Genomic DNA, 16,934 nt, shown 5'->3' with positions numbered 1-16,934 from the left:
CATTAATACATGTATAATACTTCCATTGTTTGACAAACGTAAGGAAGCTGTTTTGTGCATAACATATATATAAATATATCATGTATATAATAGTGCAATATATAAATGAAGTATATCTATAACTTTTTCATTGTTAGGGACGACATCAAAAGTTCAATGTAGGATAAAAAACTTAATTCAAATAGTTTTTACACTGACCCTCCCCCCTTCCCCTTCTTAACTTAATTTGGGAAAAATTGATTACCAATAGTCATAAAAGTGATATATGTAAAAATCGATTTTTGATATTCAAAACTTATAGAATTTTAACCCCCCGCCCCCACCCCCAAACTATTTGATTTAATTTTTTTTTATCCTACATCGATCTTTTGATGTCATCCCTTATTGCTAGATTCTTTCTAAATTGAAACAAGGATTTTTTTGCCCTTATTCAGTCTTCACAAGTATTACAAATGTGCATATATAATATACATGTACAGTATATATGTATTTATTGATTTATTGATACCTCGCAAAAGGCAATTGCAAAACATTGATACAGATCTAGAGATACAATTTATTTATCAATAACAATACATAAATAAATAGCTTACAACATGCATACTATATATAAATACCTATAAAACTAACAATGGTTAATAAAACAAATACATTGTATACATGGTATATAAAGTATATTTAAAATTGAGAATGGAAATGGAGAATGTGTCAAAGCGACAACAACCGACCCAAAGAGCAGAAAACAGCCTAATGCCACCAATGGGTCTTCAATACAGCAAGAAAATCCTGCACCTTGTCCTGGAGGCTTATTATCTCAAATATTCTGATTTAAAAAATGTTGTCAAGCAGATGAAAATTTTTTATTCTAAAACCAGTTTTTCCCCATAAAAGTTTTAAATTTTCAAAAAAATAATTTGATTAACATGATTAATAGCATCGAATAAACTAAAAAAAAAAGTGTTTGTACTTTGCGCATTTTTTTCTGGACTCGGACAAGAAACTGGCTTACCCCTCTGTTGAAGTGAAATTGTTGCTCCCTTATGGTTTTCCATCATGTTATGTTTTCATGTCAGATGTATCATCTACATTGTAACATTGTAAACTTGAATAGGATCATAAGAAGATTCATAATATACAAATAACTTGTTTCTGAACTTGTCAAAGCAAATACCACTGGGTCTTTGTAGACCATCTCCTTCCCTCAACAAAACCTGTGCAGAACTATCCTTTTGTTTCAAGACATGAATATTGTTTGATTTCTTACCACAAATGTAAACATTTCCTTCTGTGTCAAGAACAATTCCAGAAACCTCTTTCAAATCTTGTGTTTGGTATAGACAAACCTCCTCACCATAATCCTTCATACAATATAAACGATCTGCAATTGCATAATACACTTCATCATCCCTACCAACACTAAAAGCTTGAATCTGTAAGTCGTGCATTTTAAGGGTCTTCAAATATTGAACATCATGACCATTGATATCCATTACAATAATTTCACTTTTATAAGCGATATATAATTTATTCCATGAGGCAGTTATAAGATTACAACCTTTTGCCATCTTCATGATGTTTTTGCAATGAAGTGTACCGGTACCATCTTTTTCCAGGAATAGAAGTTTTTTATTGTCAACTAAAACAATAGCTTTACTTCCACCAGGAACTGCAGTGCTATCTGTTGGTGTGCCTGGAATTTTAATATCACTTATATGACCTCCAGCATCATTAAATAAAAACACCTTTGAGGATGAAAAAAGGTTCAACTCAACAACAAGAAGATGACCAGCGTCCGTTATTGATACACTGTGTACATATTTTTCAGTCTTTATTGCCTCGCCAGGTGTTGCACAAATTGCTGATATTTTCATCCCTTGTACCATGTTCACATTGTATGGTGTTGACTTCATGTTTACTCTTCCAAATAGTAATTCCATTTTAGAACACAATGCAACAGGATCAGTGAGTTCCACTTTCAAAGAATATGCCTGCATGTTGTAAGACATTTCTTTCAGTTGCTGGTCCCTTACGTTCTTGAAAGCTTTCATTCTTTGTAGTAACATGAATGCTTGTTTGTCTGATCCTGTATTCAGTATGGAAGACATTTCGTCTAAGAACCAAGTGGCCTCTTTTCGTCCATCTTCTGCAACTGTTTTGTCTTTCATTAATTGATCAAGAACGTCTTTTTCTTGACTTTCAACATCTTTCAATAATGTATTATCAATCATTTCCTCAAGGTATCTAACTAGTTCTAGTCTTATTTCAACAATTTTCTTTTTTGCTGAAGAAACCTCGTTAGAAAATATCTGTTCAACTGTCTGCTTATTTGCAAGAATAGCACTGAAACTTTGTAAAATATTTGTAATTTCTGTTTGAATACTGTGGAAATTTTGTGAATTTTTTGTCCCATTGGAAGCAAGGTCGATAGGAACTATATCACTACATGTATTACATGAATGGTGTGAACCCAGACAAGCATCACATAACATAATATCATGTTTCTTGCAATAAAACTGTATTTCAACTGATGGGTGATTTATGCATGTTTCAGGTGTGTTGAGGGTTGTTCCCTTGTTTTCTGTAGCATATGAAGAAGAAGCATCATTTCTTATTTCTGTTAAATAATGATTTCTTGTGAGTTTTAAAGATTGATGATGTTGGACACACCCTGGACACAACTGTTCTTCACAAATAGTACACCATTTCACAGATGGATTCTTATTACCTCCTTCTAAGCAAGGTCCACATATTGCTGGCATGGCATGTCCCGCCATGATTTATATAGTTTGTTTTTACCTGAAAAATATAAAAAAATTCTAGTTTATCACACAGAAGGCACAAAAATAAAATGCAAATTTAAAAAACTAGACGCTCTTAAGAGCCTGTGTCGCTCACCTTGGTCTATATGCACATCAAACAAAGAAAACAGATCATCGGATGGATTCATGAAAAAATTGTGTTTTGGTGATGGTGATGTGTTTGGTGCAACACAACAACCAGTTGTCAAATGCATCTGAAAAATTTCAGGGCAGATAGATATTGACTTGATAAATAATTCAACACCTTGTTAGATTTGCTCTAATTGCTTTGGTTTCAAAGTTATAAGCCAAAATCTACATTTTCCCCCTATGTTCTATTTATAGCAATGGTGGCCATCTTGGTTGGTTGGCTGTGTCACCGGACACATTTTTTAAACAAGATACCCTAATAAAAGTTTAGTTAAGTTTGGCCCATAAGTTTCAGAGGAGAAGAGTTTTGAAAAAGATTACAAAAATTTGGTAAAAAATGACTATAAAGGGCAATAACTCCTTCAGGGGTCAAGTGAACATTTGGGTCATGTTGACTTATTTGTAGATTTTACTTTGCTGAACATTATTGCTGTTTACAGTTTATCTCTGTCTATAATAATATTCAAGGTAATAACCAAAAACAGCAAAATTTCCTTAAAATTACCAATTCAGGGGCAGTAACCCACAACCGGTTGTCCGATTTATTTGAAAATTTTAAGGCAGATAGATTTTTCATTGATAAACAATTTCCCCATGTCAGATTTGCTCTAAATGCTTTGGTTTCAGAGTTATAAGCCAAAATCTACATTTAACCCCTATGTTCTATTTTTAGCCATGGCGGCCATCTTGGTTGGTTGGCTGGGTCAAGCCACACATTTTTTAAACTGGATACCTCAATGATGATTGTGGTCAAGTTTGGTTTAATTAGTAGTTTCAGAGGAGAAGATTTTTGTAAAAGTTAACAACGCCGGACGACCACAGATGCAAAGTGATGAGAAAAGCTCACTTGGCCCTTCAGGCCAGGTGAGCTAAAAATTGATTGGTTACAGAGTATAGCTAAATTATTGCAGTCCATAATTTGGCTAAGTCTAATACTACCATCATACACTTTGCCTTTATCTTATGCAAACAATACATTAACAAAGGAACAATACCAAATGAAAGTATATGAACCTAGAAATTTAAACAGCATAGCAGATGGCCCTATGGTGTAAGATATAAGATGTCTACTTTGTTTCTTTTTTATTTGGTACATGTAGCTGTTTCATGGATATTTCCCCTGATCATAAAGACTTCTCATTTAGGTCCTTTAAAATATTGGGAAAGTACCCCTTTTCAAACAGAATGGTGAAATGACCACTAATGAAGGACTATCATTACTTGTGCAGACCTATTTCTATGATCTTTTACAGTTACAATACTTGATATATTGATCATGAATTTACCACGTTTACAATATATAAAACATTTAAAAGTTTACCATGCAATTAATCATCCAATCATTTTATACAATAGACAATGGTAGATATTGATAATATTTTGAGGTGTAAATAAATAAAATCATATGTATATCGCTACAGATACAACATGTACATTATGCATATGATGTACAAATGTACATAGTACAAGGAGTTTTTCACTAAACATCTTCTTGGATTAATTTGCACTTCTCATAAGTGCAAGTTGGAACCACACTTTTTTTTGTAGTAGAATCATCAAATTTGGCAATAATGTACCTCTGGGTTGATTGCTTGCTTAATGTCCAGTGGCAAGTATTTCATGCATATTTAGGACGAAAAGTTGTTTCAGAAATATCATATATTTTGCTCTTTATTAACACATACGGTTCTGGTAACATTAGGAACATTGTAACTTAAGTCTTTTGAATTATTCGTATATTTTAAAAGGCTTTTAAACATATACACCTATACTGTATTTGCTTGTACCTGTCCTGTCAGATATCTGTTGTCCAGTGGTTGTCGTTTGCTAATGTATAGTTAATAAGTGATTCTCGGTTCGTTTATAGATTATACCGTTTGTTTTCTTGTTTGAACGGTTGTTCACATGTCATTTTGAGGCTTTATATACCCAAGGCTCCATGTTGAAGGCTGTTCTTTGACTTATTAATTTTATTTTAACAAAATTCTGCGTAAGGGACCACAACTTGGAAATTAAAATAGGTTTATATAAAAAAAAAAAAATCAAAGAGAACACAGAGTGTGTAAAGTTTTAAAATTTTCGATCGATAGGAACACTGTTTCCTCCAATGCCAAACCAACTGTAATATTAGCACTCATACCACTGATTATATTTATATCTATTTTTAGAATAGAATATCTCAGTTTGTTATTGTCGACATTTCTATACCATTTTTTGGATAAAAACTTTTTAATACATAAACTTTTTAACAAGCTGACCATCATGACCATATTCTAACTTAAGAGTTGGCGCCCATCAAGCCATGCACACGAAAAAGTTTATCGGAAGAGAAATAAAACAAAAGCAAAATCATTTGTACTTTTAAATCTCTGAAATTATCAGCAATAATGATTATTTTTTTTAAAGTTTTAGTTACGAATGATATTCTAGCCTAATGTGTTGATGTGTCTGTTGTCAGAGATGCACATAGACCTAGGTTAACAATACTGTCTTTAGAACATCTAGTTTTTAGTTCCATAAAATTTCAGTTTTTATCAAATTTTGTTAGAATTTATTGTTGTAAGTAAATGTAAATGTTCAGTTGCAAATACTACATGCACATTGAGGACACAATCGAAGAAGTATGGTAACTGTCAAATCTATTCAGGTATCTCTACCATAAAAATATCTTGACGGAAAGCAAGCTATACTTAATAAAAATCAAAAACACTTATGTACGATTTTCAAAGTTTGTTAAAGTAATTGTAGTGTATTGGATAAATCTGTTGGACACATGTTACCGTCTTGTCATTACTTTCAATGAGGAGCTGGTGATATTCTTAGCCCCAACACCATGTGTTGTTTTAAAATTGCTTCTGATTTTATTCACAGTTTTTGTTGAGATGTGTCACAGTCATGTCTCAGTAAAATAACAAGTCGGTTGAGTACAGGAACTCTGATGAGTTCAAAATAATGAGTCCTCTATGCAGAAAGAAAATTTTGGCACATGGAGGCGGGCCACTTTATGATCACTAAACAATAATGTATAATTTATCCCCAGAGGTACATTATTGCCAAATTTAGTGATTCTACAAATAAAAAAAGTGTGATTCCAATTTGCACTTATGAGAAGTGCAAATTAATCCAAGAACATATTGAAGTGTAAAAACATAGTATACCAATACACATAATTAACAGCGCCTGGTGATGTTTCATAGACGGACAGGTTTAGGCTGCTGACTGACATAAGGCATATTATGCTATTGTTTCAGAAAAAGGGAGAAGGTTTGGATCCATTAAAACGTTTAATCCCGCTGCAAATGTTTGCACCTGTCCTAAGTCAGGAATCTGATGTACAGTAGTTGTCATTTGTTTATGTAATATATACGTGTTTCTCGTTTTGTTTATATAGATTAGACCGTTGGTTTTCCCGTTTGAATGGTTTTAAACTACTAATTTTGGGGCCCTTAATAGCTTGTTGTTCGGTGTGAGCCAAGGCTCCGTGTTGAAGGCCGTACTTTAACCTATAATGGTTTACTTTTTAAATTGTTATTTGGATGGAGAGTTGTCTCATTGGCACTCACAACACATCTTCCTATATCTATGTAACGGGGGCCTGCTCTTGTCATGCTTCAGAAAATGTAGTTGCTCTCTATGGTTGCAAATAGTAAAAAAATAACATAAGGACCTAAGAGCTACAGTTCCACAGCTAGTCATCAAGGAACATGTGGACTTAATTGGAAATTAGTGACCAATGGACATGTACATGTAATATATATAACAATTCTTTTCATTTAAGACATTTTCACAAAGTATCATTAATGATTGGAAGTTATTTCTTCAAAAATTGTAGAAGCTGTTAACATTAGTATTGACTGTCATTGGAAGTCAGTTACATGTATGTATAAGTTAAGTAATAAGTAATTCAATTAAATTGATGAGGACACTCACAAATAGTTTTTCTATAAATAACTTTGTGTGAAATATTGCCCAAAACCATGCAGGATTGATGATTGTATCAGTTTTGAAAGTGTACTAAAATAAAGAGGTCTAAAGGGATAGGATTCTTCCATATGAGCTCCATAACGATCTCACAGATATCATACAGGTATGGCAACGGCAACGCCCCTTTTCTACAAATTCCTTGATCCGTATCTGTATTCCAAATGGCCTGACTATGTTTTAATAAAAAAAACTGTGATACTTAGTAATTATTATTTAGTTTCTTACATTCAAATCATATGTTTTACATAATTCTGTTCTGTCATTGATCATGTTCATAACATTATAAGGGGAAAGTATGTAAGGGAAAGAAAACTAAGATAATATGCTAGGAAAATGTCATTCGAACCTCTCGGTGTGTATCTATACAAATTTATAGAAAGAAAAAAAAGTTCGTGTTTTTTGGTAGCCTTGGATTTTTTATTTACAGTTTTAATTCGACAAGCTCAAACCAGAGACGTATTTATAAAAATTTACCTCTGCTCAAACGAATATAAATTATTTAATAAATAGTTTTACAAAGATATAAACATGCCTGCAAATACACCAAGGATTTGTATCTCACTATACAAAATTGAAATCCTTGACATACACACAGATTGCTGACTGTTGTAGTGGTAAGAACAGACGCCAAACCATTTGTTTGAAAAAATAATCAGAGAAAATGTGGATCCTGTCATCGAAACTTTAGTTATATGAAATAACTAAATAGGGATGTCAAATCGGTGAAGATTTACTTAAGTTATGACCCCCCTCAACAATATGCATATGCATATGGAGCGTCTGAATTATCGAGACTATTACTTCACAACCTATCTACAGAGTCGAGGTCAATGTCAATCTTTTTAGGCCACATGTAGATTTATTTTCGTGTTGTTGGTGGTCTTCGGCTGTTGTATGCTCTATGGTCGGGTTGTTTTCGCTTTGACACAGTCCCCATTTTACTTTCTCAATTTTATTACTATCTTTTTGACATTTTAAAAAAAAAAGAAAAGTCGAACAGACCTTATTGAATCGTATAAACGACATGATAGGGTCAGTATGTCAGGCTAACGCATAACCTAATAAAATATTTTAAAAACATAGTCTCATCGTGTTATATCCTGCTTATCATTTCAATACTTTATTCTTTAAAATCTTCTGTTTTTCCTTCAGCTGACAGTACTGCTATTTTGTTCTTTTAATTCTATTTAGATGAAAATATTGTTTTGCCAAATTCAAGTGTACGCCCGGGCGTTTTGACGTAAACGTAGTTACGCGCATGGCTGACCCTTTAAAAATATGTATATATATACTACATGCAGTACAGTGATAATGGACGTCATTCTAAACTCCGAATTATACACAAGAAACTAAAATTAAAAATCATACAAGGCTTATAAAGGCCTGAGGCTCCTGACTTGGAACAGGCGCAAAATTGCGGCGGGGTTAAACATGTTTATGAGATCTCAACCCTCCCCTATACCTCTAGCCAATGTAGAAAAGTAAACGCATAACCATACGCAAACTAAGATAATTCGAGCGGTATATAGGCATACACGCCTTGTATTAAGGGTCCCCCTTCAATGTTATTACTGCGATTATAATCGGTGCCATGTTCATCCAAAGAGTGTTCAGAAGAGGGACGGATTTTGATTTGGAAACTGAATGAATGGCGTAACTTAGTATACGTTCTATAATTAAGAGCTTCTTATAACTGATCCTATAGCATCGCAACATGTTAATTAAAAACATGCTAACTAAAAAAATGGAACATTCCACTTGATTCAAAATTCAAAAACTCTTAGCTAGGTAAGGGTTACAATTCGATCCCATCTTCTTCGCGTAATCTTTTGCTACCGAAGAAGTATTAAAAGTTTTCCACAGAAAAACAAATATATTTCTCTTGCAATAAACAAAAAAGATGATGAAACATTACTCTACAGAAGAGCATTTATGTCAATGTTATGCCTAAATTATCAATTTATTTATTTCTTTTGAAAGAAAGTATTCAAAATCAAGCCTGGTATGGTTTTAAGTGAAAACTATACAGTTTTCTAAGATCTTAGACGTCATGACATAATCAAATTAAGTTCCAGCATCCCGATCAAAAAAGTAGAAATCTGGGAAGTTATACATCTTAATCGAACCAATCGAAAAAAGTTAAATAAAAAAAAAACACTTATCAACTAGTCGGAAAACTGAACACAATTCGTCTAAAAATTAGACGATTATCGGTTAATAAAACTGATAGTTCGGATATCGAAATACTAGTTCAGTATATAAATGCAATTGTATATATATGCGTCATTTTGATAAACATTTTCATTGCAGGCTTTGCAGGTGAAGATTTGGGATTTCAAGTTAATGCGAAGGAAGCGCTTCTGAAAAGCAGGAGTTTGCCGAGCACCCCTGTAAGTTTTGAGAGAAAAAAAAAATGGAATAATATGCAATATTCTCATAAAATTATATTCCACTGAGATATTCAAAATTCCCCGCGTAATTACGGTCATTTCATATATATAAAGTTTCGACTCGTGTCACTGAGGATCTGTTACACATTTTTCAGATTATTTTTCAAACAGATTGTTTCACGGGCGTCTGGTCTAAACGCTACAACCACAATATGTGTGTGTATGGGTCTCTATTATACTCGTTTGAGCAGAGACATCATGATATATACATGATATAGTGTCTCGTTTGAGCTTGTCGGTAAATAAATATTCGTAATGTATTTTTTTCTCCTAAATTAAGGTTAAACACCGAGAGGTTCGAACAGCATCTTCCCAACATATTACCTTTGTTTTCTTCCCCTTACATACATTCCCTTTATAATGTAATCAATGACAGAGGAACAGAATTATGTTAAAAATTATCATGATTTGAATGTGAGAAACTAAAATAATAATCACTTAGTATCACACTTATTTTATCAAAACATATTGAGGCCCATTTGGAATATAGATGCGGATCAAGGAATTTGAAGAAAAGGGGCGTTGCCGTTGGCTTACTGCCATACCTGTATCAAGATACATTTTGTACCTGTAAGCTCTTTGTGGGGCTCATATGGAAGAATCCTATCCTTTTTATCCCATCTTTTTTTGGTACAGTTTCAAAACTGATACAATCATCAATAGTGCATGGTTTGGTGCAATATTTCACACAATTAAAAAGTTATAGAAAAACTATTTGTGTCCTCATCACCGACATCAGTAACATTACCATGACTGACTCCCAATGACCGTCAATATTAATTTTAAAAGCTTCCACAGTTTTTGAAGAAATACCTTCAACTGGAAGGTTATTACAATCATTAATAAATAAGAAGTGAAAAATGTCTTAAACAAAAAGAAGTCTTGCATGTAGCTAGGCTATTCTTGGTTTCGCTAAATTCCAATAATGCCCATGGGTATTTGTCCTGATGACAGCAAAATATCTTTCATAAGATATTTATCATGAATTCATAATTTAGTTGCTCTCATCTGCACTTTTTTTACTGCATTAAATTCCATTAATATCTTTTCTCAAAAGTGGATATCATATTGTGTTTACATATACATGTATTCCACATGTGGTCTTACCAATGCAATGTATAGTCTTAAACACTAAAGCTAAAAGTCTGCTTAATCAGTCCAAGTATACTATTGGCTATATTTATTTTACTTGAAATGTGTTATTAATGTCATTTTGAAAAATAATTCCAAGATCCTTTATTTGTTCATCTTTAGTGATATCAATATTGTTCATTGTATAAATATTTTGAGGACTATTTCTTCCATCATGTCCGTAGTCATTAATAGTGGATTTGCTAATTACATTTGCTCAGATTAAATTGCTTGTATATATTCCAGACCATATGAGTATTTAAACAGTACAAGTACAGTCTGGACTGTGTACGTGTACGGTCCATCCAAATACAATTCAAGTAACGAAATATTTTTTTACATTTTCATGTTTGCAGTTCATGCATGTTCCTTTGCATTTGCATTTTGTGGTAAAGTTGCTAAATATTCCAAAACCACATGATATTTCCTTCCGATATCTTCAATTTCAGTGGTTATAATTCAATTAATGTATTACTGATAGACATGCTAGATACAAGAGATTAACAGATTTAATTTGCGTGAATTTAAAAAAAAGTTAAAATATAAAGTTTTTGTTTCAATTACAATTGAACTTTTTTATATTAATTTGATAGTTAAGTTATGTTGATCTGCTATATGCATTTGTATCTAATTAACCTGACCATCTTTTTTAATATTAGTCAGACCATACGCGTATTTTGAAAAAGTACGCATACAGTCCAGACCGTAGGCGTACGGTCCAAATAGTAGTTAATACTCATACGGTCTGGAACATATATATAGATGATATATATATATGTTATATAAAAAAGAAGATATGGTATGATTGCCAATGAGACAACTATCCACAAAAGACCAAAATGACACAAACATTAACAAATATAGGTCACTGTACAGCCTTCAACAATGAGCAAAGCCCATACCGCATAGTCAGCTATAAAAGGCCCCGATAAGCTTTAAATTACAGATAGTCTAGGTTCATTGACTTTTACTTAATATTGTTCGTTTGTTAATTGTTTAAATGTCAGCAAAGTTTATAATGGTCATGATGGTATATATATATATATATATATATATATATAGTACTGTAAACCAACTGATTTTTCGAGCGATTTTTACAGCGTAACTTTCCAAGCAGAAAATATAAAGCGAATATAAATCACAGCAAATATGTAAAACTTTGATTTTTTTTCCTTCATTGAGACACTTTTACAATATTGAAATGTAAAATGGCCATGAAATGGATTACGAATAACTAAAGCGAAATAAAGTGTCCAGGAAAATAAGTTGGTTTACAGTATTAGACTTAATTAGCCAAATTATGGACACTCTACAACCAATCAATTATTCTTTTATTAAAAAATATTTTATTTTTTGCCTTTTGTGTGATAAACTAGAATTAGTTATATTTTTCAGGTAAAAACAAACTATATAAATTATGGCGGGACATGCCATGCCAGCTATATGTGGTCCTTGCTTAGAAGGAGGTAATAAGAATCCATCTGTGAAATGGTGTACTATTTGTGAAGAACAGTTGTGTCCAGGGTGTGTCCAACATCATCAATCTTTAAAACTCACAAGAAATCATTATTTAACAGAAATAAGAAATGATGCTTCTTCTTCATATGCTACAGAAAACAAAGGAACAATCCTTAAAACACCTGAAACATGTGTATATCACCCATCAGTTGAAATACAGTTTTATTGCAAGAAACATGATATTATGTTATGTGATGCTTGTCTGGGTTCACACCATTCATGTAATACATGTAGTGATATAGTTCCTATCGACCTTGCTTCCAATGGAACAAAAAACTCACAAAATTTCCACAGTGTGCAAACAGATATTACAAATATTTTACAAAGTTTCAGTGCTATTCTTGCAAATAAGCAGACGATTGAACAGATATTTTTAAACGAGGTTTCTTCAGCAAAAAAGAAAATTGTTGAAATAAGACTAGAACTAGTTAGGTACCTTGAGGAAATGATTGATAAAACATTATTGAAAGATGTTGAAAGTCAAGAAAAAGACGTTCTTGATCAATTGATGAAAGACAAAACAGTTGCAGAAGATGGACGAAAAGAAGCAGCTTGGTTCTTAGACGAAATGTCTTCCATACTGAATACAGGATCAGACAAACAAGCATTCATGTTACTACAAAGAATGAAAGCTTTCAAGAACATAAGGGACCAGCAACTGAAAGAAATGTCTTACAACATGCAGGCATATTCTTTGAAAATGGAACCCACTGATCCTGTTAAATTGTGTTCTAAAATGGAATTACTATTTGGAAAAGTAAACATGAAGTCAACACCATACAATGTGAACATGGTGCAAGGTATGAAAATATCAGCTATTTGTGCAACACCTGGCGAGGCAATAAAGACTGAAAAATATGTACACAGTGTATCAATAACGGACGCTGGTCATCTTCTTGTTGTTGAATTTAATCTTTTTTCATCTTCAAAGGTGTTTTTGTTTAATGATACTGGAGGTCATATAAGTGATATTAAAATTCCAGGCGAACCAACAGATATCACTTCAGTTCCTGGTGGAAGTAAAGCTGTTGTATTAGTGGACAATAAAAAACTTCTATTCCTGGAAAAAGATGGTACCGGTACACTTCATTGCAAAAATATCATGAAGATGGCAAAAGGTTGTAATCTTATAACTGCCTCATGCAGTAAATTATATATCGCTTATAAAAGTGAAATTATTGTAATGGATATCAATGGTCATGATGTCCAGTATTTGAAGACCCTTCAAATGACCAGTGGTCAGATTCAAGCTTTTAGTGTTGGTAAGGATGACGATGTGTATTATGGAATTGCAGATCGTTTATATTGTATGAAGGATTATGGTGAGGAGGTTTGTCTGTACCAAACACAAGATTTGAAAGATGTCTCTGGAATTGTTCTTGACACAGAAGGAAATGTTTACATTTGTGGTAAGACATCGAACAATATTCATGTCTTGAAACAAAAGGATAGCTCTGCACAGGTTTTGTTGAGGGAAGGAGATGGTCTACACAAACCCAGCGGTATATGCTTTGACAAGTTCAGAAACAAGTTATTTGTATATTACGAATGTACCTATGATCCTATTCAAGTTTACAATGTTACAATGTAGATGATGCATCATGAAAACATAACATGATGGAAAACCATTTAAGGGAGCAACCATTTAACTTCATCCGAGGGGTAATGCCAGTTTCTTGTCTGTGTAAGAAAAAAAATTGCTCAAAGTACAAACACTTTTTTTTAAAGTTTTTTTCGATGCTATCAACAATCAGGGGTGCTACTTAAACAAGTGATTTCATTATCACCTATTTTAGTGATTTTTTATTTTCAGTCATCACCTATTTAAGTGATTTTGGTGTTTTCTTTGATCTTCAAATGCTAATTGCATTGATTTTCCATATTTTCACAAACTTTTCTTTAATTTTTCTACATAAATCCATTATCCCTTTATCTTTAGATATCAATTTCACCAGTGCGCTTGGGCAGTAAGTTAATGCGCTAAAGCTTTGTTCTGTAATCAAATATTCATTAACTACTCTTACTATCAGACAAAGGTCAACAATATTAGGTGACATGATTGGTTTTCTCTAGAATAAGAATGATTTATTTTAAGGTTATGTCCTGATCTACAAATTATTCCAGATTTTGCATATTCAAATAAACTATAAACTGGGAGGCTTGTCAAGCAAATGACAATTTCTGCATGTACATGGTTGTTTTTTCAATGGAATTCTTGTCTTTTTACCAATAAAAAAATCAAGCTTGTGGGAAAAATATCCAAAAAATGTTATAAACACTTATTGAAGTGATCAAATTTTATCTTCTCAAATTACTTGTTTCAGTGATTTTGAAAAGTCTTTGGGAAAATTATAAATATTTCACAGCCAAAATCATTTTTTTTAAAAAGAAGTGATTTTGAAATCACTTGTTTAAGTACCACCCTGACTGATCAATCCAATTTTTTCAAGATTTAAAACTTTAAGTTATGGGGAAAAACTGGATGCAGAATATTTTGTTTGTCATCTGCTTGACAACATTTTTTTTGTTCTTCATCAAAATGAATTAGGGATCAGAATATTTGTGATTATAAGCCTCCAGGTGCAGAATTTTCTTGCTGTGTTGAAGACCCATTGGTGGCATTTGGCTGTTTTCTGCTCTTTGGTTGGGTTGTTGTCTCTTTAACACATTCTCCATTTCCATTCTTAATTTTAAATATACTTTATATACCATGTATACAATGTATTTTTTTTATTAACCATTGTTAGTTTTATAGGTATTTTTATATAGTATGCATGTTGTAAGCTATTTATTTATTTATTGTTATTAATGACTATAATGTATCTCTAGATCTGTATCAATGTTTTGCAATTGCCTTTTGAGAGGTATCAATAAATATATATATATACTGTACATGTATATGCACATTTGTAAGACCAACATGAACAATGAAGACTGAATTCAGAAAAAAAATCCTTGTTTTAATTTAGCAAGAGTCTAGCAATAACAATGAATACGTTATAGATATATATATACTTCATTTATATATTGCACTATTATATACATGATATATTTATATATGAGCCAGTCCATGCGAAAAGGTACAAAAAGTCCTTTTGGTAAACTTTACAGGACACGTTATCAAAGTTTGTTATAGTATTTTTGAAAAACGATTTTATCCGAAAAAAAAATACATTAATGTAAACATTCATAAGATTGTCAATTCTATCCCGAATTTGTCAACTAAAACCGAAAAAGACGTAGAAATATCTGAATTTTTGGTATTTGAGCAAGTGTAAAATCATTTGTTCCCCGGACTAATGCTATACCGACCAGAAACTACAAAAAATTATGACACTACAGAGACAAAAGTCAATAATTTCCGTCAGTTCTACAGGTTTAAAGAAAGAAAGACAACATTAAAACATGAGGGAAAATGCAAAAACTATGACATCTTGTGTTTTAGAAATTGAAATTGAAGTTAAGTTAAGTTATTTAATATTATATAAATCAACCTTAGTTGCACGGGATTCGAACCGTTGCCCGGTTTGATTGCATTGATATCCGCATCGTAAGCGAGAGCCTTATCCCCACTGCTACCAGGTTAAACGTTATCAATCGGCAAATCAAGCCATTTAAACTGTACTTTGAAAATGATTGAAATATATGAAATAATTCACTAAAAATCTTGATAAAACTAGGGGGGGGGGGGGGGGGGGGTCTCAACACTCGCAGGTGCGTGTAGCTCACAGCTTGATGATATGAGGGAAAGTAAATGTGTTTTATAAATCACAAGTCTACTACCAATAATTATGCACACTTTTTAGAATTTCGTAAATTTTTCGTTTTTGTACCTTTTCGCATGGACTGGCTCATATAGGTGATATCGGCGAAAGTACCAAGCAAAGCCTATGTATAGTAAAAGAGTGATTTCGCCCTAACTTTTTAAAAAATCAACATATTTTAGATGTGTTTTTTGCAAACTAGATGTTTTGAGAGATGCCGAATCCATTTGAAACTTCAAATCGTTGCTAAAATATTTGGAATATGGACTTTTTGCTGATTGGTGTACGGTTGCTAAGGGGAGAATTTTAGTTGCTAGGGATAATTATATGTCAATATTTGCATTAAATTATAACGTTAGATATGAAGTATTATAAGTATTTCGATATTTCATTGCTTTTTGGCAATTTCGATTTTTTTGTTTTTTTTTGTGATTTTGAAAATGATATGAGCCAGTCCATGCGAAAAGGTACAAAAAGTCCTTTTGGTAAACTTTACAGGACACGTTATCAAAGTTTGTTATAGTATTTTTGAAAAACGATTTTATCCGAAAAAAAAATACATTAATGTAAACATTTATAAGATTGTCAATTCTATCCCGAATTTGTCAACTAAAACCGAAAAAGACGTAGAAATATCTGAATTTTTGGTATTTGAGCAAGTGTAAAATCATTTGTTCCCCGGACTAATGCTATACCGACCAGAAACTACAAAAAATTATGACACTACAGAGACAAAAGTCAATAATTTCCGTCAGTTCTACAGGTTTAAAGAAAGAAAGACAACATTAAAACATGAGGGAAAATGCAAAAACTATGACATCTTGTGTTTTAGAAATTGAAATTGAAGTTAAGTTAAGTTATTTAATATTATATAAATCAACCTTAGTTGCACGGGATTCGAACCGTTGCCCGGTTTGATTGCATTGATATCCGCATCGTAAGCGAGAGCCTTATCCCCACTGCTACCAGGTTAAACGTTATCAATCGGCAAATCAAGCCATTTAAACTGTACTTTGAAAATGATTGAAATATATGAAATAATTCACTAAAAATCTTGATAAAACTAGGGGGGGGGGGTCTCAACACTCGCAGGTGCGTGTAGCTCACAGCTTGATGATATGAGGGAAAGTAAATGTGTT

At 32.5% G+C, this 16,934-nt stretch overlaps 2 protein-coding genes across 3 annotated transcripts; one reads left to right on the top strand and one right to left on the bottom strand.

Annotated features, from left to right (window-relative positions):
• Positions 1–474: 474 nt before the first annotated feature.
• On the bottom strand, positions 475–7,230 carry LOC143080134 (uncharacterized). Its single transcript, XM_076255838.1, has 2 exons — positions 7,158–7,230; positions 475–2,796 (listed from the first exon to the last, which is right to left on the bottom strand). The coding sequence occupies exon 2, from the start codon at positions 2,772–2,774 to the stop codon at positions 1,083–1,085; it is 1,692 nt and encodes a 563-aa protein (XP_076111953.1). The 5' UTR covers positions 2,775–2,796; positions 7,158–7,230; the 3' UTR covers positions 475–1,082.
• Positions 7,231–9,684: 2,454 nt separating this feature from the next.
• On the top strand, positions 9,685–15,074 carry LOC143080133 (uncharacterized). Of its 2 annotated transcripts, none has more exons than XM_076255836.1 (2): positions 9,685–9,796; positions 11,909–15,074. In XM_076255836.1, the coding sequence occupies exon 2, from the start codon at positions 11,931–11,933 to the stop codon at positions 13,620–13,622; it is 1,692 nt and encodes a 563-aa protein (XP_076111951.1). In that variant the 5' UTR covers positions 9,685–9,796; positions 11,909–11,930; the 3' UTR covers positions 13,623–15,074. The 2 variants fall into 2 exon arrangements, with proteins under 2 accessions (XP_076111951.1, XP_076111952.1); XM_076255837.1 differs by lacking the exon at positions 9,685–9,796 and adding an exon at positions 9,827–9,952.
• The last annotated feature ends 1,860 nt before the right edge of the window (positions 15,075–16,934 follow it).

This window comes from Mytilus galloprovincialis, chromosome 6 (genome assembly GCF_965363235.1).
Source record: "Mytilus galloprovincialis chromosome 6, xbMytGall1.hap1.1, whole genome shotgun sequence".
Taxonomy (NCBI): Eukaryota; Metazoa; Mollusca; class Bivalvia; order Mytilida; family Mytilidae; genus Mytilus; species Mytilus galloprovincialis.
The sequence above is the reverse complement of the archived record's forward strand: the minus strand, read 5'-3'. Positions and strand labels throughout refer to the sequence as shown.